Consider the following 27,869-nt stretch of genomic DNA (forward strand, 5'->3'; position numbering starts at 1 on the left):
TTGCCTGGGTGGGAAAGACAAGGCTGAAAGACTGGCAGTGGCTTTCCCACAGCAGCTGCCATGAGTCAGTGCCCAGGGGCAGGGGTGGTCAATCCCACCTGTCCCACCCCCTCATGTATGACCTTGAGCAAGCCACCGTACCTTCCATCCTTACCTGGAGGGGTTGGGGGCGGTGGAGCGGGGGAGGCTGGGAGACTGGGTGATCCCCAAGTCCAGTGGGGTAGTGACTGCCTGTTACCGGAGGCCTTTCCAGGAACCCTTCATTTTACCAGGAACTCCCAGTGAAGCAGTCCCCTCCAAAGGCGGGGGTGCCTGCCAAGAACTTGGTCACTGCTGGGTTCTTGGCAGTAGCCAGGTGAGGCCATGCCAGGAAGAGCCTAGAAAGATCAGCCCTTGAAATCAGACAGAGTGGGCCTTAACCCCTTATTGGGCCTCTCTGAGCCTCATTTTCCTCACCTGTAGAATGGGGGCAATACCGCCTCCAACTATGGGGGTAGTGAGTGGCATTGCAGAGATGAGGAAACAAGGCCCGTGCTCAGGACACACCTTCCTGCCCCTCTACTGGTCCCAGTATCCCTCTGCCTGGCTGGCTTGACCTCCCCTAATGTCCTCTTCACCTGCTTCCCTCTTTCCCCTCCAGCCACCCATCACGTGTTGGCCTTCTTAGGACCTCCAGTGGGACAGACGTATAAAAACAAAAATGGAATCTTTCTTCTTTCATGGGAAGCCACGGTGGCTACTGAGACCCGGGGGTTGGAGGAGGAGCGAGCCGTCACCCCTGGGAAAATAGGAGCCCTATTCCTTCACACCTCTCCTCTCTCGGTCACCTTCTGCCTGGAGGCCTTCTTCATTTCCTACCCCCTACCATCCCCTCCAACCCCCAACACACACCCAGTTCCATTGGCCCCCCCACCCCCATCCCCACCCCCACTCAACACACACACCCAGTTCCACCGCTCCTTTCAGGCCAGCAGGGAAGCCGGCCCTGGTTGCCCCAGGCAGAGCTAATTGCTCCTTCCCCCAGGAAGTCTGGCCTGTCTTTTATCTGCCACCAGCACAGGGTCTAGCTCAGTGTAGACAGCAATAAATACGCAAAGACGAGGGGAGGATCAGAAGGGAGGAGGTTGGGCCTGACGTTTAGGGATTCATCAAAGGATCCTGCCCACTCTGTGCCCAGACTGTGATGTTCCCTCCAGAAGGGGAGAAGGTGGCAGAGAAGAGGATGTCTACTGGGGGAGGGCATGTCCTTTCTCCTTCCAGTGTCTTCCTGCCTCCCCTGCTGCCCTGCGTTACACCTTCACGGTGGCCATGAGCATCCCTGCTCCGCTGGCAGGGGGGGTGCTGGGCCCGAGCAGTTGTCTGAGACTGGACACAGACGCACTGTCAGCTTGGCTCAGAGTAGTGGGCCCCTGGGTGCCCTGGAGGAAGGTCCTTTCCCCGTGTGGGACAGGCAAGACCAGATGACCTTGGAGTCCCTCTGAAGGGAATCTTAGGAGGTGGAAGTTCCGAGACTTTCTGATCTTCCTAGAATCCATGGTGTAAAGCTTCCAGAATCCACCCTGTAAAGCTACCCTGTCCAGTAGGGTAGCTATTAGCCACCTGTGGCTACTGAGCACTTGGTGTGTGGCTACTCCAAATTATGCTGCCAATATAAAATACACACCAGATTTCAAAGATTTAATATAAAAATGGGAAATAGCTCATTAATTTTTATATTGATTACATGATGCAATGATGTAATTTTGGATCCATCGGGTTAAATAAAATTTGCTATTAAAATTAATTTCACTTGTTTCTTTTTACTTTTTTTTTTTAAGCGACTACTGGAACATACACAATTTCATGTGACTCACGTTCTGTTTCTATTACACAGCACTGGCTAAAGAGCTTGGTCACCCAGCGAAGCCGAGATTTCTTCCCTGGGCCCAGGGGGTGGGGGGGTGGATGGGAGGGTGGTGAGGTCTCTTCCCAGGAGGGAAAAACCAGACCCTGATGAGAAAGTGTTGCTTCCTCCCCCGGAATGAAGGCGCCCAGCTTCCACCTCCACCCCCATCTCCTCTTTCCCCTTGAGCAGCTGGTTTCTGAGGAATTGGAGAGCACAGCCCATCCTCCTCCAATGCGGTGCTCCCTCCACAATAAGACAGAATTAAGACGCGTCTGGGAAATTCCTTTCCAGGTTGGCTTCCAGCCCAGCAAGAACCAGGCAGGCCCACCCAGAGGAAACCCCTGCTACCCCTTCCTGGCTGACCCAACCCTGTCTCCCTAAGTCTGAGCCAGGCTCGGGGGTACCCCCATCCCATAGCCCCCAGCCAGGACAGCATCAGGCTGGGCGGTAGAAGGGGCACAGGGCCCTGTCCCCCTGTCCCCCCCTCCCCCAGGGAATTTATGCCACAGAGTCAAGGAGACAGGCCAGACCCACAGTAACTGGAGATGATCCCACAGCAGTCCCCATCTGCTAGGAAACAGCAGATCGTAAGGGAGACTGGGGCAGATAGGGGCCCGGTTTCTCCGCACCCCAACCCCACCACTCTTCCTCTCCACATTTTGAAAAGGAAATAAAGAACAGGACACTAGTGACGCTAGTCAGCAGTGAAACCCTAGCACACCTTCAGAAGTGAGTTGAAACCCCAGTTGGGCCAGCTGCTGGCTGTGTGACCTCGAGCGTTTACCTGCCTGGGTCCCCAGGCTCCTCCTCTGCAGGGTGAGCCTAAGAATTCAGTGAGGTGCTGCGTGCACGTGGCCTGATGCCCAAAGGGCTCACCAAAGGTCACCACTGGTACTGTTAGTAATGACAACGGAATCCGTCTTCACTCACATACTTCTTTTTGAGTCTGAAATTGGCCAAGCCAGGGCTGTCACAGGGGGCTTCGCTGGGACTCTGAGAACCAGTCATGAGAATGTAATGCGACTAGGAAGGGGTTTTGCAGGGATTTTTCAGGGGTTTTGCAGGGATTTTGGAAGGGATGTCTGGTCTTGTGGTTCATGAAGACCAGCCACACCTCTCTGTGACTGTCTGCAAGAGTCCCCTCCGGTGAGGGCCAGCTGGTCCTGTCCTTGACTGGCATGGATGGGTAGGGAAGGCGGCAGGTGGAAGGCAGCAGGGGCGAGGAGGGCCCACTCCTCAGGCAGCCCCTTCTTGGGCTCCCCTTCCCCCCACCCCACCAGCCAGCAGGGCCAGAGCGTTGGTGTGAAGTTAGTTGGAAAGTGGCTGGAAAAGCCAGAAGCTGTTGTTTGTTTTCTTAATCCCGCCCCCGCCCCCCGCCCCCCGCCCCAGTTTGCCTGTAAAATAAAAGAACTGGAAATGTATTGCTTCCATTTCCTTGAATATTCTCACTTGAAACTGGATTTTTAACAATAAGTGGCATTTTTTAAAGCCCCAGAAATCCCAGATCCTCAAATGGACAAACTTGTATCAAGAAAATGGTCATACCGTGGATGGAACTGGAGGGTACTATGCTGAGTGAAGTAAGTCAATCGGAGAAGGACAAACATTATATGGTCTCTTTCATTTGGGGAACATAAAAAGTAGTGAAAGGGAATAAAGGGGAAAGGAGAAAAAATGAGTGGGAAATAACAGAAAGGGAGACAGACATGGAAGACTCCTAACTCTGGGAAACAAACAAGGGGTGGTGGAAAGGGAGGTGGGCGGGGAGTGGCGGTGACTGGGTGACGGGCACTGAGGGGGGCACTTGATGGGATGAACACGGGGTGTTATGCGATATGTTGGCAAATTGAACTCCAATTCAAAAAAATGTAAGAAAAATAAAAATAAAATAAAAAATTGAAGTTAAAAAAAAAAAAGAAAGAAAATGGGCATATTGGGGACACCTGGGTGGCTCATTGGTTGAGCGTCTGCCTCTGTCTGGCTCAAGTCATGGTCCCAGGGTCCTGGGATCGAATCCCACATCGGCCTCCTCTCGGGGAGCCTGCTTCTCCCTCTGCCTGTGTCTCCGCCTTTCTGAGTCTCTTGTGAATAAATAAGTAAAATCTTGGGGAAAAAAAGAAATGGTCATATTAGCATGGGATCGTGTGAGACTGTGTTATGCCCAATTTTTCTGCCTTCAAATTGGTTTTTAATAGATCCTCTTTTGTTGTTGTGGTTGTTATGTTTACGTACCTTTGTCAACTGCTCTTCCTTAAGACAAAACAATGACTTATTCTGAGATAATTGCCATTTGGATATTTTGGTGTTGAAATGGCCTTCCTCTCAAGCAGCAGTGAAACAGGTAGTAAGTAGTTGTTTTTGGTTTGTTTGGCTGGCTCATTAGGCTATTTTATATGTCCTCACTTGGTGGGGGAAAAAGAATGGTCATCTTATGTCAGTTCCTAAAATTTGGAAGGAGATGGTTTACTGATCCAAAGATCTGGGACCCACTGATCCAGTCCAGCCGTCTGCCCGCTGAGCGTCTCCCACTCGTTCAGCTGAGCTGTACCTTCAGAGGCAGAGTCCAGGGAACCCCGCTGCCATCCCCTGGCAAGGGAGCTCCTCCAACTTCTGGCAACCAGGCTCTCCTGTTTCGAGGGGCTACCCTCCCATCCCCAGACACCACGACTCGGAAGAAACTCCTTGCATTGAGCTGAAACCCACTTCCTGGTGATGTCTCCTCACTGATCCTAGATTCTTGTTCAGAGGTCACTCAGAACCTCCCCCTCTCACGGCCTCTTGACAGCCACTTAGTGATGTGAAGGGAGTGTGATGAAGGGACCCTAGATCCTTCCCTTCTCTGAGCTGAGCGCTCCAGCTCCTTCCTCGAAGGGCCTCCACCCCACCCACCCTTCTGTACATGGGATCCCCCAGGAGCTCAATACGAGAGGCGGAGCAGGGCAGATGGTTACTCTGGAGTCAGACAGTCTTGGTATGATTCCTGGCCACACTTCTTTCTGGCTGTGTGACCCCGGACAAGTTACTTCAGCCCTCTGTGCCTCAGTTTTCAATCTCCCCACTTCAAAGTAGAGGTCATCACAACTCCAATACGGTTGCTGTGTTTTGAGGATAAAATCAGTCAACACACGTGAAGCCTCAGAACACTGCTTGGCACATCTTGTACTCAGCACCTGTCACCAAGGATACGTTTCATGATCCTGCCCACCCCCCCACCCCTCATTACCAGATGATTGGTCCCAGGAGGCGCTTGACCCAAGCTGGTCCAATGAGTCTTTTCCCTGGAATTTTTAGACCGGGGATGCAGAGAAAAGAGTCCATTTTTCTCCATTAGCTGAAAATGCAAGGTATAAAACTCAACCATGTTTTCTACACCATGAAAAAAAAATCAGTGTGCTGTGAAAGAGAAAGAAGATAACGTTAAAAAGAAGAAGAAGAAGAAGAAGAAGAAGAAGAAGAAGAAGAAGAAGAAGAAGAAGAAGAAGAAGAAGAAGAAGAAGAAGAAGAAAGGCAAAGACAAGAGACACAGAGAGGAGGTGCTGGTTCTAGTTGCTCCATCTCAACCCTTCCTATAACTTCACTGTTTGTCTCAGTCCGCTTTTGCTGGGTAACAAGTATCTCAAAACATAGGGCTTACCGCAGCAATCGTTTATCGCTCCCTGTCCTGTTCTGCTACACTTTGGCTGGCCCAGCTGCTACCTTCTTCTGCGACTGGTGTCTCCGTTCATACGCTTGCAGTATGTTGGCAGTTTGGCCAGGCCTGGAGGGTCCAGGATGGCCCGAAGGTGACCCAGCCTTACTGAATGTCTGCCACGTGCCAGGCACTGGGGGAAATACCAAAGTGGACAAAATTAATGTTACCGAGCCCCTACTTTGTGTTAGCCAGTGATGTAAGTTTAAGGTATATTATCCCATTTGGCCTTCCTGAGTACATGGTCAGAAGTTATTATCATTCTCATTTTACGGATGGGGAAATGGAGACTCAGAGAGAAAGAATAACTTGCACAAGATTTCCAGATCCAGAAAGGCAGAGCTGGAAGGAGGGAGTTCAGGCCAGGGACTCCTGAGTGTCTGCAGAGCACACACTTTTGCACCGCGCTCTCCTGGCCCTTCCCACACCAAATAATAAAACTCGGCCCTACCCCCATGCTGCTTTAAGTGTCAGCAAGAGGACCGAGTGGACACAACATCCAACAGTGCAAGATTCAATGTCACTTGTTCAGCCCCCATACCCATTTCGTGCCCCCGTACCCATGTCATTCTGGGCACCACGTGAGGTGTAGGGACATGGAAATGACTCACACACAGGATGCAGGAGGAGCTACGTGGAAAAGGAAATGATTAATCATGCCTGGTTTGGGCTCAGCGTTGACTCGTTTATCAGTCTGGTTTTTAAGGGATGGGTGATGCTAGTGAGAAAATGCAGTTCAGCAACCCCCCTTCCCGCAGACGTGCAGGGCCTCAGAGTCCCAGCTACACAGCAATCAGAAGTCAAGGTCAGCCTCGGGGCTCCGAGACCATCCTTTGAGCCTGGCTCTAAAGCTAGGCACAGGCTATTTGCTCACAGGGTACCTGTAGCTGCCAAGTCAGAAGTGGCAGCTTCCAGGGTGACGTGACACCCTCGCTGGGCAGCTCGGGGATTCCTGAACCCAAGGAATTCCAGTGTCTGGATGCTCAGAGGTGCCCCATTCACGGGCCCAGAGAGCCCTGGCCCCGGTGGGCAGGCATGAGCACTGGGGAGGCCGGGTGAGCCGTGGAGTGGCCTGAGCTGGGACTGAGTCAGACCCCGCTGTGCGTCTAGGCCGCATCGGTTTCTGGCTCTGTTCCCATCAGCTGGTGATGTAACCTTCCTGACACTCCTCTCATCACCTGTAAAATGGGGATAAAATTTCTCATCTTAGCCAATACTGTTTGCTTCTCTAGCTAGCTTATGCAACCTCAGGTCTATGTCCGGAGGAGGCCAGCACACTCCTGGAACTCCAGGGCAGAGGGCCGCAGGAGCCTGGGCCTGTGCCTGCAAAGCCATCAGGAAGCCAGGCAGGACTCCCTCTCCACCTCCCTTCTGGTCTCTTTTCCCTACAGGTTGGCTTCATCCTTCTCCTTCTGCACACGGGGTCTCTCCCCTTACCCGGTGCCTCCAGCAAAAGCTTGCTGCCCCCATAGCTCCCATGCAGATTAGTGTGCGACCGTCCCAGAGTCACTCAGCCTAGTTTCTATCTTTCAGTCCCAATTCCAAGTTCTTGGGAGAAAGAATCCAGCCCAGCTTGGGCTAAGGCCCACTGTGGTCTGTGGCGCAGGGGCAACGTCCAGGAAATGTGGGTCACAGAGCATCAGTGGGGATTCCCACAGGTAGGTGAGGAGAGGGTACTTCTCAGCGAAGGAGTGTCACCATGAGCTCAGCAGATCCCCCTGACTTATTGAAGATTAAATAAGGCAATGAATGTCAACACTTGGCACCTAACAGGCATGCATTTCGAAGGAGGGTCTCCGGTCAGATCCCCTAGAAGCACAGCTCTGGAAAAAGAGGTTGCAAGAAAGAGAAAGTCAAGAAAAGATTCAGCTCCAGCCTGGCCTTGAGGGAGCTCTGGAGCACCAGTCACCCCCACAGCGTCAGTCTCACACCAAGGCAAGGGGACTAGTCTGTGTGTCCCCAGGACTGGCAAGGGCTGTGGTGGGCAAAGAGGAGGCTTCCATTTGGCTGGGGGCAATTTGCAAGAGAAGGAGGCAGCTGTGACGGCAGACAACATCTGGGCAGCTGGGAGGCGTTGGAAAGGGGGTCCAGCCCGGGCACCAGCAGCATCCATGGTGGGGAGCTTCACACAAACACACGTGGGCACTAGTTGACTCCTGCCCTTAGCTCTTTCTTTTACGTATTTAAGAGTAATACTAAACACTATCTTTATTTTGTGCTTTTTATAGAATGTATGGTTTTTCCCATACTGTGTATTACTGTCTAGTGCCTACAAGCATATCTATTACTATACAGATCGAACATGCCAGAATGTAAATGCAATAAATTCCACGGGGGATTTTTAAGGACCACAGAGTGGTCCTTATGTGCTGTTGTTTTTTTTTTAAGATTTATTTATTTATTTAGGATAGACACGGGGGCGGGGGGCAGAGACACAGGCAGAGGGAGAAGCAGGCTCCATGCGGGAGCCCAACGCAGAACTCGATCCCGGGTCTCCAGGATCGTGCCCTGGGCCAAAGGCAGGCGCCAAACCACTGAGCCACCCAGGGATCCCCCTGGTTTTAAAATTTAATTCCCTACTGTTATTAAATGTGAGTCCACTAGAAGTGACTGAACACCTTCCCCTCCCCCACCCCGCCCCTCCCTAATCTCCCTCTCCCATGGGGTCCCGGGGTTCTGGTCCTGATGGGGGCACAAGAAGCCTCCTGGCTCCCATGGCTTCCTATCCCACTTGAAATGCATCCAACTCCTTGACTCAGCTCCACAGCGCCCACACGACCCTACCCTTGCCTACCAGTCTGATCGTTGACCCTCAGCTCACCCCGTCCAGCCTCAGGTCCTTTGTTCAGTTCCTCACACCCACCAGCTTATTTATTTCTACTCGAGACTTCGGTCGTGTTGCTTCTTTGCCCAGAACGTCTCCACTCTGTTCTTTGTAGGGTTGGTTCCTTCTTTCTATCAGGTTCAATTTAATGTCACCCATCCAAGAGGCCAGCCCTGATCCCTCTTTCTAAAGCAAGTTCACATCACCTTGCTTACTTCCTTCCTTCCTAGCCCTAGACAGTTTGTAATAGTTTGTTTTTTTTTCACTTGGTTCTTCTTGTCACTAAGTTGTAAGCTCCATGACGTCAGGAAGTGCCTGGCACACAGTAGAGGCTCAATAAATATTTTTTTGAATGAATGAATGAATGAATGAATGAATGAGTCTGTTGCTATGCCCCAGCAGTTTGCCTCAAATTCATTCTGTCCCTCCCTTTGGCAGGAGAGAAAGTTCCAATAAAAGGATCCTTATTGCTCAGAACACTTCTATGGCCCCTCCTTACCCAAGGAGTCATTGACCATCCCCTGCTTGAGCAGGTAAGTGTAGGATGTGAAATTAAAGGACCCAGGTTCAAGTCCTGCCCTTGCACTTGCTAGCTATTCAACACTACTCAAATTGACTCACTTCTCTCTCTTTCTAAATTCTTTTTTTTTTTCAGATTGTATTTATTTATTCACGAGAGACACACAGAGAGAGGCAGAGACATAGGCAGAGGGAGAAGCAGGTTCCCTGCCGGGAGCCCGATGTGAGACTCGATCCTGGGCCAAAGGCCGACCCTCAACCACTGAGCCACCCAGGAGCCCCTCTCTTTCTCAATTCTTGTCTGCAAAACGGGAAATACTTCCTGCCTTTTCTCCTTCTTGGGTTGCTGAGAGAAGATGGAGAACACTCTTCACAGATGATCTTCAGTGTCAGGAGCACTGACTTTCAAGAGCCTTCACCATCCAAGCCTGACTTCCCTCTCCAGACACAAATCATCATTATTCTGGCCCCACCCAGCTACCTGACACTTCCCGGACTTCATCCTGTACATGCATGTCTTGGTGCTTTCACTTAAAAATCTATGCTCTTTGGGATCCCTGGGTGGCGCAGCGGTTTAGCGCCTGCCTTTGGCCCAGGGTGCGATCCTGGAGACCCGGGATCGAATCCCACATCGGTCTCCCGGTGCATGGAGCCTGCTTCTCCCTCTGCCTGTGTCTCTGCCTCTCTCTCTCTCTCTCTCTCTCTCTCTCTGTGACTATCATAAATAAATAAAAATTAAAAAAAAAATCTATGCTCTTTCTTGAGAAGGCTCATTTCCCGACCATCTTCATCTGTCCAGATCCTGCCCATCCAGGAAGGCTTCTTCCTCCATGATGTCTCTGCCACTCACCTCCCAGCCCCACATCCCCAGGACTAACTGCATCTTTGACATCTGTGTTATGCTGGGAATGTCTCCCTCCCTGCACTCCAAGCTCCTTTCCTGGATCCGGATGGCTAATCCCAACCTCGCACCACACTCTGGTACAGCCTAGGCCCTGTGCCAGGCAATGGGGCTTTGGAGAGGAGAGAGACTCCATCTCTACCATAAAGAGGAGCACAATCCAGTGGCATCTGAGGTACCAAAGAGCACTTGGTAACTGATTTACAGACTAGGGGGGCTATATTCATGTATTAATTATCTACTGCTGCATAACAAAATTACCCCCGAAATTTAGCAGCTTAAGACAACAAACATTTATTATCTCAGTTTCTATGGTTCAGGAAGCCAAGAATGGCATGGCTAGGTCATTCTGGCTCAAGGTCTCTTGTGAGGTTGCAAATAAGATGTCAGCTGGGCCTGTGGACATCTAAAAGCTTGACTTGCCCTGGAGGGTCTGCTTCTGAGACAGTTCACACATATGGCTGTTGGCAGAAGGCCTTCGTTCCTCGCGGGCTGCTGGCAGGAAGCCTCAGTTTCCAGCCATGTGGGACTCTCCAAAGGGCTGCTTGATGTCTTCATGACATGTCAACTAACTTCCCCAGAGCGAGTGATTCGAGAGAGAGAGAGAGAGAGAGAGAGCAAGGAGAAACCTACAGTATCTTTTAGGATCTAATCTTGGAAATGACACCGTCAATTCTGCTGTATTCTTTTTGTCAGAAGTGACTCACTGTGTCCAGCCCACATTCAAGGGGAGGGAAATTTAAGGAAGCATATCAAAAACTTTGGGACGTTTGGGGAAACCACGACAATGAACTGGGTTTCTCGCTTCCAATTTTGGCTCCACCACACACACCTCGTGACCTCCGCCAACCTCCTGGGCCTCAGTTTCCTTCTTTGTCAAAAAGGACAATAACTTCTACTCTGCCTAATTTATTCATTCGGCAAATATTTAGGTCCCTTCTATGTGCCAAGTACTGTTCTGATGCCTCAGAAATACTGTGTAAAACGAGAAAATTAAGAGCTCTGCTTTCGGGAGCCGAACTGCTAGTGGGGAGACATTCTTTCGAATAAAGCCAAGGGCTGGTAAAGGCTAAGAAGCGAAGCAGAACAGAGAGGGGGATAGAGAGGGACAGAGGGTGACCAGGGAAGGTCACTAAGAGGGGCTGACTTTGAGATGGAGATCTGAACAAAGTGAAGGAGTGACTCGTGTGGCCGTCTCAGGGAAAAGCATTCCAGGCAGAAGGAACAGCAGGAGCCCCCAAGAAATGCATGTGCACACAGGGCAGTCCAAGGCAGAGCAAGGGAGCTGTTCATGGAACATGCTGGGAGCAACGAGGTCCGCCCAGAGCCCTGCCTCCACAGCCTAAGTTAGATCATGTCACTCAGCTGCCAAAGTCCTTAGGAGGCCTAATGAGGCCCCTGCGAGCCCCGCGTGATCTTCCTCCCGCCTCCCTCCTCCCTCTCTCACCTCCTCCAACCCCGTGTTCCCCCTGCCTGCAGCCATACCCTCCGGGGCTCTTGCTCACTCCTAGTGCGAGGCTTTACCCTAACTTAGGGACTCAGAACCACCTGCAGGGCTGATTAAAGCCCCGCTCTCTGAGCCCCAGCCCAGCTTCTGATTCAGAACCTGACTCCCGGTCTGGGACGGGTCCTCGGTGGTGGTGCTGCCTTGGTCTCCGGTGCTACAGTTTTAGAAACACACTCCATTTGTCCCCTCTGTTGGTACGGATCCCACATGGCTACTGCCCTCTCCTCCTTCAAGTCTTTGCCCGAATCTAAGTCTCAGCGAGGCCTACCCTGACTGTCCTGTGCAATACTACAAACTGCCCTCCCCGCACCCCTCATCTCTTCCCGACTCTGTTTTTCTTCTTTTTTTCCCCATAGTACCTACCACTTTCTAACATACAGATAATTATTTTATTTTATTTTTTAATGTATTTATTCATGAGAAACACACAGAGAGAGGCACAGACACAGGCAGAGGGAGAAGCAGGCTCCATGTAGGGAGCCTGATGTGGGACTCGATTCCAGGACTCCAGGATCACGCCCTGGGCTGAAGGGGGTGCTAAACTGCTGAGCCACCCGGGCTGCCCCCAGATAATTATTTTACTTAGCTTATTCTTTCCTATAAGTCCTCAAGTACTAACAGGTGTCCTTAACCCGAACTCCATGAACCCCTGAGGACCCCAGAGATCCCCCAGAGATCTGCTAGCCTGCTGCATTTATATTCTATAGTTTGTGACCATGATGTCTGCAGCTTTCATTAGATTCTCAGAGAATTACTTGACTCCTGAAGCTTCAAATCCACTAGTAGATTAATGTCTGGCCTAGAGTGGGTGCCCAATAAATATCTGTTGACTAAATTAAAGAACTTTTTAAACATTATTCACATGCACACTTTTTTAAAAAAAAGAAAACCGGGGGATCCCTGGGTGGCTTAGTGGTTTAGGGCCTGCTTTTGGCCCAGGTGTGATCCCAGAGTCCCAGGATCGAGTCCCTGCATGGATCCTGCTTCTCCCTCTGCCTGTGTCTCTGCCTCTCTTTCTCTCTGTGTCTCTCATGAAAAAAATAAAATATTTTAAAAAAAGAAAAGAAAAGAAAATCGTTTAGTGACACAGTGGCTCCCAAATGCTGATGTCCTTAGACCAACACTGTCAGAACAACAGGATTGCTTCTTAAAAACACAAATTCCTACAATTCAAAAATATCCACACAGAGTCTGAGTCAGGAGATTTGTGTGGGGTCAGAGATTTAGTATTTTTCAAAGGCCCTCCCACCACCCCACCCTTGACACACACTTCCAGGTGAGTCCAAGGTGCAGCCAGGATTAGGAATTTCCATGCAAAGCCTGAATTGGAGAGAGTTTCAGGGGATTCCGTTCCAGTGTGCAGTTTTTACACTTTGCATAAAATATGATCCCATCCATGGTTACTTGCGACCTTGCCACAAGCTCTCAGGGTGACCAGGCAAGGATTACAATCTCCCTTTCACTGAGCAGAAAACGGAGGCCCTGGGGAATCAAGTGACAACCCCCCTTCCCAACACCCCATGGTCATGGTGTCTGCCAGTGGTGGGGATACGATTAGAACTTGGGCTTCTGAGGTTCTCCCTTCTGCACCAACTGGATAAACCCAAGTTCCAGGAAGTCCCAAGGACACTAGCAGGGGAGACAAGCCAGAGAAGGGAGGGGCAGAGTAGCAAACAAGTGCAGGGCAAGGTTCGGGTGGCTGTCTCCTAGCCACCTGGAGAGGCTCCAGCTGCTTTAAGGACACAGGCATTCACATGCCAGCTCTGGTTGTGCATCACCTGGGAAGGCCACTTGTCCTTGGTGTGCCTCAGTCTCCTTATCTGCAAAATGGGGCTGCTAATCCTTGTCCTGCCCCCACTAGGATGTTCATGGAATGTCAAGCTCTCTAAAGATACAAATGGTTACTGTTATCAAGGGAAGGTGCACATCCCCATCAGAAGATCCCTAAGGACAGAACTAAAACCAGCCGTTCATTCATCTGGGACACATTCTTGAGCACCTACTGTGTGCCAGGCACTGTGATGTAGTTTTTTTGAATGCTGGTGTGTTGATGAGGTTGGTGGGGTCCAGGAGCCTATGGCCAAGAAAGAATTCTGGAAACATCTTCTGTGCAAAAGGGTGGTTTTATTAAAGCACGGGGTCAGGACCCATGGGCAGAAAGAGGGGTTGCCTGCTGCTCCCTGCTGCCCCGGGATTGTGAGGGGGCAGTGATTAGACACCTTGGGGTTGGGATAAGTAAAGATAAGGGAAGTTCCAAAAGGACTTTCATATGTTAAAGAAGACTCACAGGATCCTGGAGGAATGTTATAATCTGCGGATCTCACTATCTCAAGTATTTGTCAACGGGCTGCAGGTTATAAGGAGATTTAATTTTATCTGCCTTTTTTTCCCACATCAGCTGTACAGGTCTTGCTTCATTCAACCCTCGCAAGAACCCAGGGGGGTCAGCGCTGCTGTTGCCCCCACTTTACAGATGAAGAAACTGCAGCTTAAGTGAACGAATTTTAATTCATTTGATCATTTCTTCATTCACCAAGCCTGTACTAAAAGCCTGTTCCGGGCCAGGCTCTGGGCCAAGTGCTGAGGACATGAAGATGAACAAGTCCTTCAGGAGACATGCCCATAAATTACTTTAATGACGACTCAGTACATGCTTCCACCGACAAGTCAGTGGTAGCCGGTGGAGGAGCAACTAGTTCCCCTGGGGTTATGGGGACGAGCAGCTGACTTTCCGTGGGACCTCGCACCGCTAAGGTGCCCGTGCCCGGTGCGGTGGTGGCAATCACAAAGCCGATGAGTGTTCCTTCTGTGTCGCTTCTCTGAAAGCTTTGCTGTGTGTTCCCAGGAAACCACTTCCATCCCTGAGCTTCTGTTTCCAGCTGGAAAATTAAGAGCTTGGGATCCCTGGGTGGCTCAGCGGTTTAGGGCCTGCAGAGGCCCAGGGCGGGATCCTGGGGTCTCAGGATCGAGTCCCACGTCAGGTTCCCTGCATGGAGCCTGCTTCTCCTTCTGCCTGTGTCTCTGCGTGTGTCTCTCTCTCTCTTTCTCTCTCTCTGTGTCTCTCATGAATAAATAAATAAAATGTTTAAAAAAAAAAAAAAAGAGCTTGGGCTTGTGATCCTGCAGCCCCGGGGACCTAAAGCTCGGGCTCCTCACCTTCCGGTCAGTTGGAGCCTGGCCCCAGCCAGTCCGGGGCTCAGCCTGGGAGAGTCAGCCCAAACCCCTTGCAAAGGGCCCAAACACCCCCGGGAAGCGCTCGGAGCCCGCGGCACCGCCTGGGGCCCGAAGGGCGGAGCTCACGGGGGCGTGGCCGGAGCCCGGAGGCCCGCCCAGGAGCGTCCGGCCCAGCCAATGAGCGCCCGGGGGCGGGGAAGCCCCGCCTCCGCTATAAGAAGGTGCGGCGCGGGCGGGCGGGCGGGCGCGCAGGTCTGGGAGCCCGCGGCGGTGCGGACGCGCGGGCCCAGCTGCCGGGAGCCGCGACCGCGGGGCGCGCGAGCTCGGAGTTCGGGGCGCCCGGGGCCGGGCGGCTGCACGCGTCGGGCTCCGCCTTCCTTTGCCCGGCTGGGCTGCAGGGAGGGCACGGGACGCGGACCCCTCGCCGCGGAGGAGGAGCTTCGGCGGGACCCGGGGACGCCCGCGCCGACCCCCGCCCGCATGGCCGACCACCTGCTGCTCGCCGAGGGCTACCGCCTGGTGCAGAGGCCGCCGCCCGCCGCGCCCGCCCACGGCCCCCACGCGCTCCGGACGCTGCAGCCCTACCCCGGCCCGGGCCTGGACAGCGGCGTGCGGCCGCGGGGGGCTCCGCTGGGCCCGCCGCCGCCGCCGCCCGGGGCCCTGGCCTACGGGGCCTTCGGGCCGCCGCCCGCCTTCCAGCCCTTCCCGGCCGCCGGCGGCGCGCACTTGCAGCCGGTGGCGACGCTGCACCCGGGCCGCGCGACCGCGCCCCCCGGCGCCCCGGGAGGGCCCCCGTGCCTGCAGCCGGCGCCCGGCGCCCCGGCCCCGGCCCCGGCCCCGCCGCCCGCGCACGCCCTGGGCTGCATGGACGCCGAACTCATCGACGAGGAGGCGCTGACGTCGCTGGAGCTCGAGCTCGGGCTGCACCGCGTGCGCGAGCTGCCCGAGCTCTTCCTGGGCCAGAGCGAGTTCGACTGCTGCTCGGACTTGGGGTCGGCGCCGCCCGCCGGCTCGGTGAGCTGCTGAGGGCGGCCCCGCGGCCCCGCGTGCCCGAGGGGAGACGGGTCCGCCGCGGGCGCCGCGCTCCCTCCGCGAGGTGCAGGCGGCGGGCGGGGGCGCGGACGTGGCCTGGCTCCAGGCCCTGCCTCCTGCAGGACGACGGCGGAGCTCCACCTCCCTGACCCGGAGCCTCAGCGGTAAAGTGGAGGGGCCTGGACCCCCATTTCGGACTCCCGGTTCTTGGATTCTCTGCACCCCCCCACCCCGACTCCCCTCATCTGAGCCATCGCAGGCTGCTGCCTGCTACCCCTTCTCTCCTTGTGCAACCCGCTGCGGTCACTGGGTCCCTGGAGCCGCCCGTCCGCGGGGCCTCCACCTTGGGGAGGGGAACGTTGTACAGCCCTCGCCCCGTGCAGTGGAGCAATATGCCCCATCTGGCCTCCGACACCAAAATAAAACTGGGTCACTTTACAGTCTTGCGTTTTCATTTCTTTACCACTCCAACAACCCTGCACTGTATTTGGCTTCTAGGGTCCCCCTGGCCGTTGGGGACCCTGGGTGGGATGGAAGCCACAGCCCCTGGCAGTGCCCAGGAGAGGAAACTGAGAGTTTCTTTCAAGCAATATTGCGAGTTGTGCAACTGTTACATCATAATCTGGAAGGCAGAGGCTGCCAGGCGGTGGAGTAACCCAAAGGCTCCTCGGCTCCTGGGAGGGGTGGGAGGGCTCCGTGGTGCTGCCCTCACCTGTTTGCCCAGGGCGGCAGGGAGGCCAGAGGGGAGCTGCTGGGTGGATCCGAGGAGTCACACACTTCTGGCTTTGAATCGGGACTTTCCTTGGCCAGGACACCATCCATTCAGGTTTCAGAGGCTATTTCCCCAGAGGTAGGGTCCCCATCTCAGGTGTGATGAGTACCAAATGCAACGTGAGGCCTGTTGCACGCAGTGCCAGACACCTAAGCAGCCTCGGTAAATGGTAGCGATGCTTATCCACAGACTGCCCCTGGCTCTATTCCAGGCCTTGTGCCAACCTGGTCAGTGCTCTCCTGGAGTCACACACCAGGTGGAAGTAAGGGGGTGACCTGGAAATCAGCTCGCCGTAGTGATGAGGACTAGAAAACAGGATGGCCAGGTACACAAACCGAGAGGAAGGAGTGGTTCCAGCTGCTTGGAGGTGTGTCAGTTCAGGCTTCCCGGGGGAGGCTGTGACACTTGATGTGAACAGAGCCTTGAAGGATGAGTACATCCTTAGGACTTGGAGAGGGTGGCATATAAGTGAAGAGCCTGTTCAAAGGCAGGAAGCATACAACTACAGGGCATGCGCGAGGGCATGAGGTCTCTAGAAGCAACAAGAGGTCGAATGGCCTCATAGCAACTTCGTGAAGTAGACCCAGTCCCTGGTCTACTGAGGAGAGATCTAGAGCTTTCCCAGGCCTGGCAGGATTTGTCCTCAGTCCTGATCACCATTGTGAGCTCCTGGCCCTCCCTCTTCTGTTGACTCTCTGGAAAGATCCCTAGGTGTTTCCAGGGATCTTTCCAGGTCAGAGATGGAGGCCAGGTCAGAGATGCCGAGGACCAGCTAGGATGGGGCAGTGGGGCTGGAGAGGAGAGAATGAATTCCCGGGACTCTGGAGAGGAACACTGGCTGGGTTCACTCTACTGCCAAGCTCGTTTGTGAGCATGACTCTTCCCCAGGCCTGTGAGTTCACTCAGGGTACACTGTGTCACCACCGGCTCTGGAGCCACCAGGACAGGTGTTTGACAAATGAACGAAGGTCCCCCTACGATAATAGGGCTTTCTGGGACAGAACAGGGCGGAAGGACAGATAGGCTTCTGGAAAGAGACTGCCCTGAGCTCTGGGCTCAGAACAGCCAATGTTTTCCCCAGCTGTGCCCAAAACCCAGAGATAAAAACCGGGGGGCTTGGGACATCTGGGTGGTTGAGTGTCTGCCTTTGGCTCAGGTTGTGACCCCGGGGTCCTGAGATTGAGTCCTGCATCGGGCTCCCCACAGGGAGCCTGCCTCTCCCTCTGCCTGTGTCTCTGCCTCTGTATGTCTTTCATGAATAAATAAACTCCTAAAAAAAAACAAAACAGAAAAAAAAACAAAAAAAAACAGGGCTGGATTGGGATGGAAGGGTCTGGCTCTCGCCTGGACCTGATTCCCTTCTCTATGAACTTCTGTTTTCCCACTAGTAAAATGGGGCTCATAGCCCTGCCCTGCTAAGGCCATAAGCCTCACACAGTAAGTGAGGAGCAAATTCAGGGCTGGGTTAACAAGCAGCTGGTAAACACCAAAGTGCTCTCCATATGGAAGGGATTACAATGAAAACCCAACACCTGCTTCTTTGTAGAGTTATGGCAGGGTGGAAGGGGGTGTAGAAGGAGTCCAGCTGCTGAGCTATTTCCAGCCCCCAATCCTTCCCAGTGGGGCTCCTGACAAGTTGGACAGCAGACAGGTGGACCGAATAGAAGGTAAGGCTGGGACAGTCCCATCCCCCGGATCCCACAATCCCTGATACACTTTGGAGGATTCCTTGGAGGATGGAGTGTCCTTGGCAGCGTGTACAGGCTTGTACGCTGACAGCCTCGGGTCCAGCTCCAGAGGCAGCTCTGACTAGCTGCTGACCTCAACTAGTCACCCTACCTGATCACACCACCTTCCTGCGGATGCAGGATCACACCTCTTCCCTGGGGCTACTTCCTAAAGCAAACTGGTGCCCTCAGGCCTGTGGATTTCACGCCCATACAGGCCCTGGGTCTTTAGGGTTGAGAGGCAGGCTCCCCTCAAGGTTGGGAACTGAGTTGTGGTCCAGACAAAACATCTTGCCATCTTCTTTTCTTTCTTTTCAGATGAAAAGTTCCCCGAGTCCATTATTTTGAATCATCTTTTCGATGATGTCTGGATTTCATCACAAAGTAGTGTTTTTTTTTAAGACTTTTCGAACTCATGTACAAAATGGAAATGCTGAGCTTGTAAATAAACCCTCGTGTGTTTGCAAAAAAAAAAAAAAAATGGAAATGCTAATAGTGCCTCCTCACAGAGCTGCAGTGAAGATGAAATAAGTCCGTTCACATGAGGTGTTTAGAACAGTAGTTTGTAGTTTATCCTCCCTGAGACCGGGTCTTTCAGGGATACTTTGTGATTCGAGTCTTTTTTTTTTTTTTTTAAGATTTTATTTATTTATGAGAGGCAGAGACACAGGCAGAAGGAGAAGCAGGCTCCATGCAGGGAGCCCGATGCAGGACTCGATCCCAGGGCTCCGGGATCATGCCCTGGGCTGAAGACAGATGCTCAACCACTGAGGGCTATACTATATGCAGGTCTTTAGAAAGAATGTGCTTGAACCAGCTAGCGAGGGGTTGCTAGAACAATAACCCTGTTGCACCTGGAGGCTCCCAGGAAGCAGAGTCTCTTGCTGTTCAGCCTGCAAGCTTAGTAGGGAGCACCCTAAGGGTCAGCAGCTGTGAACGGGAAGGCCTGGGGCAGATGTGAGTAGTGCAGGCTATGAAGCAGACCCAACAAGAGCCCTGGCCAGCCCCGTGGGGTAGGGGGTGCTCAGGCGGTGGCTGACAGTGGGCAAGGCAGGTCTCCGCTGCTGAGCCATCCCTCAGGGAGCTGCTGGCGGCAGCTGTCTGCCAGCAGCACTCCCACCCGCCAGGACCCCCTGAGTGCCCAGTGTCCACCACAGCGCAGGTGGGGACAAGGTGAGGCCAGCCTCATAGAGTCATCACAGCAAGAGCCTCCTTAAATGTGTGCTCCAGGTGTCTCGCCTGCCTCTCCTTCGTCCCAGGCCGGATGAGTACCTTCCCTGTTAGAGGAAAAACAAACAAAAAATCTTAGTGCGGAATATCGACCTTACAGGGTTCATGAGACTCGGCGTGAGTACCTGGTACATGCTAGAAATAACTGAGAGCCGCGGTCACCAGCGTCATCATCACGCCAGCTCATCAAAGTGTTCAACAGTCATTTGGGGAATAAATTAAACGAGCAGTCTGATCCTAGTTTTTCCCAGGCATCTTAGACCACTCAGCTGATTAAAAAATAATCCTCTTGAATTCCTTAATCCATCCTCGCCTAACTCTTCATGCCACCCCTACCTCCCCGCCGCTGTTGGCAGTGCTGGGCCAGGATTACTGAGTCCCAATTGTTGAGTGCCTACTGTGTGCAGGCATGATGGGACCTAATGGCACCCACTAGGTGCTCGCTCTTTTCCCGCCTCCTCTTTAACCGCCACCCACCCAACCCTGCATCTGTGAGCCTCGGTTTCTGTACATGGAGGAGGCTAATCCCTTTGATCCCATTCAAACGGGACCGGGTTTCTGCGAGCACGTAGCAGATAGTGCAGTGCCGCTTGGTTGGGGTGATTTGGGGGTGAACAGCCACACATTCTACCCCAGGCAGCTGGTCTAGAGAGACACCTGCCTGCACACACGGGGACTTGAGGTGTGGGCCAACAGAGGCTGCAACACAGAGTCACGTGCCAGGGGTTCCAGGCAGGGGCTGCTAGGCAGCTCAAGGTGAAAGGGTAGGAGTAGGTCCGCCCCAGGGGGAGGACACCAAGGTAAAAGGCCAAGGCCCGGAGTGTGCTGGGGCAGATAGAGGAAATAAATCTACTCTGAACTCAGTGTTCTCATCAGTCCAATAGAGACACTGCAAGGCTCCTTCCGAGGACGAGTGCAGGTGATGTCAAGTCCCTGCTCCTGGGAGCCGCTCAGGTGTGGGGAAGCACGACCACAGGGACGAGAAGGAGAGCCTAGTCCCAGCCAGCCTCCAGGCACCTCCCACTCTCCAGTCCAGCCACGTCAGGCCCCTTAGGCCTCAATACCTGGGTGTGTCCCTGGCCTGAAAGGCCCCCTCCAAGGTCTTTTCCACCTGCCAGGGGCCTGTTTCACCACATGGCAGGGTTGATGAGGAGCCTTTCTCCCAGACTGTGAGGTTCTGGAGACAGAAGCTGATTCATCACCATCCCACCTCTGCCCACCATGGGGCTCCGAGCGGGTATTAGGAAATGCCAGAGTGACTGCTTCACGGCCCTGGTCTTGGGAAAGACAGTCCAGGCTGGAGATCAAGATAGAGTTGGGAGCACTGGTGCTAGCTCTGCTGTGAACTTGTGGCCCGAGGCACGTTATTGGAGTGCTCTAAACACAGTCGCTGGAGGACCACGTTCCCTACCCCTCCCACCTCGCAGGTGCAGGGAGGCTGTGAGGCTGGACTGAGGGAGGGGGCAGGAAAATGCAACGCTTCCGTGGCATATGGTGGGCCAGCCCTGTGGGGCCGCAGGCTGGCTGTGCACGCCTTCCTCAGGCCCCACCGCAGCTCCGGGAGGGGGCCATAGTCACTGGCCTCGTTCTATTCTGTTGGCCTCCTTCTCAGCAGCTGAGGCTCAAAGAGGTCAAGTGATCTACTCACTGATACCCAGGACTCTTGGGAAGAGGTTGCTCTCATTTGTAGGGTGAGGGCTGTTGGCCATCAATAAGCAGGAAGTCCAGCCACCCCCCAGAGAGCAGGGGTGAGGCAGGGACGGGGCACAGAATCCGTCGGAGGGTGGTCCCCAGACCAACTTGCTCCTTTACCTCTTCCTAGTGAAAAGTTCCAACTATGAGCTCGGCCATAAAATTGGCACCTCCAGGCAGCACCCTGGTCTGGCAGACAATGTGAGTCAAGTATTGCTTTTTTTTTTTTTTTAAAGATTTTGTTTATTTATTTGAGAGAGAGAGAGCTCTGGTGGGGAGAGGGGCAGAGGGAGAGGGAGAAGCAGGCTCCCAGATGAGCAGGGAGCCCAATGCGGGGCTCGATCCCAAGACCCCGGGATCACAACCTGAGCCGAAGGCAGATGCTTAACCGACTGAGCCACCCAGGTGCCCCAAGTATTGTTTGTTTCTAAGAGGAAAAGCTTTGTTTTTAGTCAAAAGCAATATGCACTTGAGGCAAAACAATTTCAAGCAATTTAGAAGGTCCCAAGTGAAAATTCAAAGACCCTACAGGTTTTTCCACACACATACATACGACATGTACATGATGTATGCGTATGTTATATACACGTACATCATTTTTCACGTAGATAGGATCACACAATTTTATATAATTGGAATTCTTTTTCACTTAATATGTTTTAGAAACCTCTTGTCAGTAAATATGGCTCCACCTTACTCTTTTTAATGGCTGCATTGTGCATAATCCTGCTCAAACTGCCCTCTTGTTGATGGAAATTGAGCTTCTTTCCTGAATTTTGCTGTTACTGTTTAATGCTGCAAGGGGCTTGCCTGTATTTACCCTTGAACGCTCTTGGGAATATCTCTGTGGAATGGATTCCTAGAAGGGGAATTACTGGATCAGAAGATCCGAGCAAAGAAAACTGGGAGAACCACTGCCAAATGGTTCCTTTTTTTTTTTTTTTTTTTTTTTTTTTTTGCCAGATGGTTCTTGAAGCGGCTGTTCCCACTCGCCTTCCTGCCAGCACCATGACACAGTGCCCGCTGCCTCACGACCTTGACCACCACACTGGACGTTAGCAGTGGCTTAAATTGTTACCTCCCTGAATTCAAAGAAAAGAAATCTTGTTTAATTTCTATTTCTTTATCAATAAAAATGTTGTGTATTTGTATTGCTTCCCCTAAGAGTTACTTGTTCATACTCTTGCCTGTGTTTGTGCTGGGCTGTTTGTCTTTTTGTTTACTGTATTATGAGACTTCCTTATGTATGATGAATAGTAAACCTTTGTCTTTTGTAAATGTTGCAAATATTCTGTTGCTGGTCCCTTGACTTTGGTTAAAGTATCTTTTGCTTTTGGAGTTGTTAATTTTTATATCATTAAATCTCTCCATTTATTCTCCCCTCCATAGCTTCTGGATTTAAGTTAAGAACAGGAATGCTCTGGCCCTGGCCCTCCTCAGAGATGGGCAGAGACGCAGATGGAGTCGTGCTTCTGCAGGGGCTCTGCACACAGCGCAGTCAACAGTCTGGGCCCTGGGACTTAGAGCCAAGCCCCGCTCTCAAGGTCATACAGACCTGGATGAAAATTCTGGCTTCAAACTACATATAGGACATCTGGCAAAGCCACTTTACCACTTGGAGCCTCTGTTTTTGTTTTTCTTTCTAATCTAAAATAGGTATAAATACATACACACCCAACTGGTCAGATTAAATGAGCTAAAGGCTGATGTGTGTGGGCTCAGCACAGTGCCTGGCTCCAGGGACGTTCCCAATATGTGGCCGCTGTTGCCAACATAAGTACAAGAGGTGCCGAGTAAGCAGCAGCTGGTAACAGTGTCCAGAACAGGAGGGCAGTGTGGGGACGGTGACTTCAAACTATGTCCCAAGTAAACGGTGGAAGGACAGGGCTCTTGTATCTGCAGAGGGAGACCCAGAGGGAGAAGTAGACATTTGCTGTTTACACCTTTCCAGAACCCAGTCATCTTCCTGCTAAAAGGTTTCCCCAGATTCTCTTTGGGGAACCAACTCTCCTTCATTTAGTTTGGGTAAGTATGCCTGTTCCTCTATATATGATTCAAAACAAAATAATACTTTACTGGAGCATGAGCATAGAAATCCCAAAAAATTCTTTAGTTTTTTATGACTATTTTGAAATAGTTATATTTTACCTCCTCTTTCTCCTCCTCCTCTTCTTCACATCAAAGTCTTTCAAATTTCCTACTAAACACATGCCCTGAATACATGAGCTGGCTGCTTGTGAGGTCATCCAGTACAGATCCATAATATCTCACCTAATTCTCCCAGTGACCTGAATTAATACATTATTATTCCAGGCTATGTAGAGGCAGGTAAGCTAAGGCTCGTGGAGGCGAAGTGACTTGCCTACCACCACACAGCTAGTAATTTATGGAATTTAATGTACTTAGGATAGTATGTATAATAAGAGCTATTTAAGTGTTAACCCAGCTGCTGTACAAAGGGAACCAGAAAAATTTTTGAGTGCCTTAAAGAGTAGAAAATCCTATTTCTAGCTTGACTCATTCAGAGCCAGACTGCTTCCTTCTTGTTGCTCTGCCGTTCATGACACCAACTTCATGAGCCAGGATAGCTACTCAAAGTCCAAGGTGGCTCTTTTGTTCTTTGGGGGCTGGGTGTTTGGGGCTGGCATTTTGTTGGGGGGATTTTTGGTGGTTTTTTTTGAGAGGAGGTGTCTTTGTCTGTGGAGTGGAAGCTGAGTCACAGACGCCTCCATGCCCAGCTCTAAGGAAGAAGTTAGCAAGGAGATAAGTACAACATTTTAAGGCCCAGATACACACATTACTTCTACCCAGATTCTCTTGACAAGAATTTACTCACAGTAAATTGAGTAAATTGCAGCATAGCTGCAAGGAGGACTGAGGAATATGCTTTCTATTAGCACAGAAGATGAGAAGGATGGATTTTTTTAAAGATTTTATTTATTCATGAAAAACACAGAGAGGGAGGCAGAGACAGGCAGAGAGAGAAGCAGCCTCCCCACAGGGAACCTGATGCCGGACTCGATCCCTGGACCTCGGGATCATGACCTGAGCCAAAGGCAGACACTCAACCACTGAGCCACCCAAAATCCTTTGTCCAGAGCAAATTTTGATGGACAACCAGCAGTCTCTACCACAGCAGGTGGTAGTAATAAGTGACTCAGTTGAGATTAGAACTCAGATATCCCAGGCCCCAGGATATTTGGTGTGGGTGGGGAAGACGTCAGAGGACATGTATGAAGAGAACTGTTGGAACTGGGAAGAGTGTCAGTCAGCCATCACTGTGGATGTGCACCTTGGGTAATTCACTTTCTCTCTTTGAGCCTATGAGAGTAGAAAATCCCAGGTGACAGTGTGTCCAACGGCCAAGTGGCCTGAGTGAATAGGGCTTCATTGGGAAAGGCAACATGTCAGTGTGTTAGCACGTAGGGTGGTGGTCAGAAGAGTGAGTGACATACTTGAAGTAGACAAGGGCCACAGAGGGATGGCCCTGGAGTGGCAGGCTGAGGAGTCTGAACTTGATCCTGTTGGTAACGGAGAAAGGGGCATGGAGTCTTTGTGCAGGATGGGAAAAGGGTTAGGTTTGTCTTTTGGAAAGATCACTCTGACTGCTATGAGTAGAATGAATTCAATAGGGTCGCAGTGGAGAAATGGAGGCCACTGAGAAGGCTGTCACATAGATTCAGGGTGACAGAAGGGCCCCAAGAAAGAGGTGGCATGGTGGGGTCCATTGGAGAGATGGTAAAGACAGAGGAATGAGCCTTAAGAGAAATTTGGTTTGAAAATGCGTGGCACACAACATCTGGCATAGACACTCTTGTTGAATGAGCTATACATTTAGGATTATTTAGGATGAGGTGAGTGGCTTTAAGTGACAGAATAACAGCAGCTTGGCTAAAATACACCAGGTAGGTGGTCCAGGGCTGGTGTGGTTATCACAGTGCTTATACCTAGGCTTCTCTGCCTCAATGCTTTGTCACTCATGGCTTAGACCTCATGGTCCCAAAAAGACTGTTCCGGCCACTGTATCAACATCCCAGCCAGAGAGGAGGAAAGAGCAGGAGGGCACTTTCTGGAAGGTGTCCACACCTAACCACAAAAGAGGCCCAGAAATGTTGTCTTTATTCTGAGTGGCCGTGCGTCTAAGTAGAGTTGGGGGCGGGGGCGGGGGGGAGGTTCTACTACTACTAGGAAGAAAGTGGGAATGGATATTAGGGGTAAAATGCAGTCTCAAAAATGGGCTACCGAAGTGGAGGCTACAGGGAAAAGAGGAGGCAAAATGATCCCCGGGGTGAGGGTTGGAGGACAGGTGGCTCTTCCCCACAGTGGGAGCAGGAGGGCAAGCAGGTTGGGAGACTAGGATACGACCAGCATGGCCACAGCGGGACATCGGAGTTGGTGACCCGCTGGAGGCAGATTGGAGAAATGGGTCAAGTGATGGTTGGCTCAGCAGTGAGGTCTGGACTGAGAAGAAGTGTGTTTTGGAGTCATTAGGACATCAGTGGTCGCCTTGGGGATGGCCATACAGAGTAACCCAGAAAGTGGCCGAGGACAGAACCGTGGGGAACACAAGAGAAGGGAGCGACAGCCTGAGGAGCAGCTGGGGAGGCAGGAGGAGAAGCAGCAGCGAGGAGGTCATGGAGGCCACCGAAGGAGGTGGTCAACAGCATCTAATGGTGTTGAAACACCAGACACAATGAGGGCTGTTGAGTTTGGCAACCGGGAAGAGAAAACTTTCCCAAAGCAGGTCAGGGGAGTAGAGGGCGGAGGTCAGCAGGGCAGCGGGAGGTGAGAAAAGAGGAAGGGTCAGCAAAGGTGGGTGGCTTGGTTAGGTCATCTTTGGGACCTCAGTGTTTTCATGGGTCAAGTGACCGGAGAAGCCTGGGGCTTCTCCGTTGGGTTTTCCCCAGGGCTTGACCCCCAGAGTGGGGACTCGAGGTGAGATGCAGCACCCCACTTTGCTCGGCAGGTGGCAGCACTATACCAAGTGACGTTGTTGCATATCAGTGTGTTTGGGGGGAAGTGAAGCTTGGTTCCCGGAACAGCAAAGCTTTGGGGGTTTTCTCCATCTCAGAGGCAGAGGCGAGCCTTGAGCAGAGGAGAGCCTTGAGTTCCTGAATGGAACTTTGGGTTCAAATCCTGGCTGTCACATCCTGGCGGTGTGACCCTGAGTAAGTCTTGCTTCCTCGGTGACAAACTGGCGATGATAACAAGTGCAAACCCCCAAACCCCAAATCACAGGTCACTGGATGTCTCTAAGTGGGTGTGGTTGTGTCTGGTGGTCTTGGGGACAGATTCAGGGCAGGGGTGGGCATGGGCTCAGGCTCAGAAGCAGAGGGAGGTTGACTCTGACCAGACGTGGCAGGGGGGTACCTGTGGTCACCCAAGGACTGGCTGGAGCGGTGGTTTGAGAATCAGAAAAGCGGGGCTCAGGCTCTGCTGGTGAGGGAACTGAGGCTCCCAGCGAGGAGGAAACGACGTCACAGCATTCACCTCCCTCAAACAGGCAAAGGCGTCAAAACCAACGTTTGGAAAAGAATTGGATTTTTATTTTTTTTATTTATTTTTTTTTTTTAATTTATTTATGATAGTCACAGAGAGAGAGAGAGAGAAAGGCAGAGACATAGGCAGAGGGAGAAGCAGGCTCCATGCCCTGGGAGCCCGATGTGGGATTCGATCCTGGGTCTCCAGGATCGCGCCCTGGGCCAAAGGCAGGCGCTAAACCGCTGCGCCACCCAGGGATCCCTGGATTTTTAAAATACCCTTTAAAGCATTGAAATCGTGTCACGGGAAAATCAAAACTCTGTGGGACTTATTTGCCACTGCGGTGTGGTTTTGTGTTTTCTATGCTTCTGACTTTTTTTTTTTAAGATTTTATTTATTTATTCATGAGAGACACACAGAGAGGCAGAGACACAGGCAGAGGGAGAAGCAGGCCCCATGCAGGGAGCCCAATGCGGGACTCGATCCCAGGATCCTGGGATCACGCCCTGAGCTGAAGGCAGACGCTCAACCACTGAGCCACCCAGGCGTCCCTACGCTCCCGACTTCTGAAGGTGTCCGTCTCCTCTGGTTCCTGTTTAACCTGCACATTCTGGGAGAGCCACCCTGCCACCTACACTGTCCTCCCTTGGATGACACAGGGCACATTAAGGACCTGAGAGAAGGGAGACCACCCAAGGACAAACCTCGGGTCAAGGATCTCGGGCTCAGCTCTAGGCTCCTCCCTGGATTATTGGGCTTCAGTTTCCCCCTCTGAAAAACACAGCTGTTGGGCCAGCCAGCCCTGGGAGCCTTGGCAGTCCTGACTTTTTATGAAGGCTTTTACTTCTCCTTGAGCTTCCCTGACCATTCCTCCTAAAATTGCCTCTCCTCCATCGCTGCTACCTTCCTATTTCCATTTTCTTGTCTTCAGAGCTCTGACCACTCCCTGAAATTATCTTGTTTGGCTTTTGGTTCGTTTATTTTCTGTCTAGACAGTCATCTGCTATCTACTGCGTGTGAGCAGGGACTTTGTGAGTTTCGGAGAACCACAGTGACCTTGGCACCAAAAAAGTGCTTGGCACATAGTTGAGATGAACAAACAATTGTGGAATAAGTGAATGAAAGGCAGAGAACACAGCCCATGACTCTCAGAGGCGAGTCCTGGAGTCTCCATTCTCAACCCACGAACTGCTCAGCCCTCCATACCGCTCTCTCTTCCAGATATGCTGGTCCTAACTAATGGGGTGTCCTGGTGGGGTGTCCCGGCCCCAGAGTCCGGGCTCCTTCCTGGCTCCAGGTTGGGTCTAAGACACCACGCTGAGGTCTTTACTGACGCCTTGTGGCCATGGAGACATATAACAGGGAGTGGGAGGGTTCCCAGGTGGTTGATGGTCCATCCAGGTGCTTCTGGCCCTCCAGGAGCTGAAGTGATGCCTG

The 27,869-nt window shown here is 52.2% G+C and overlaps 1 protein-coding gene across 1 annotated transcript; it reads left to right on the top strand.

Moving 5' to 3' along the window:
* Positions 1–14,789: 14,789 nt before the first annotated feature.
* CITED4 (Cbp/p300 interacting transactivator with Glu/Asp rich carboxy-terminal domain 4) lies at positions 14,790–15,970 on the top strand. The gene has a single exon (XM_038557550.1). The coding sequence runs from the start codon at positions 14,979–14,981 to the stop codon at positions 15,522–15,524; it is 546 nt and encodes a 181-aa protein (XP_038413478.1). The 5' UTR covers positions 14,790–14,978; the 3' UTR covers positions 15,525–15,970.
* The last annotated feature ends 11,899 nt before the right edge of the window (positions 15,971–27,869 follow it).

Source organism: Canis lupus, chromosome 15 (assembly GCF_011100685.1).
Source record: "Canis lupus familiaris isolate Mischka breed German Shepherd chromosome 15, alternate assembly UU_Cfam_GSD_1.0, whole genome shotgun sequence".
In the NCBI taxonomy this organism is placed as follows: Eukaryota; Metazoa; Chordata; class Mammalia; order Carnivora; family Canidae; genus Canis; species Canis lupus.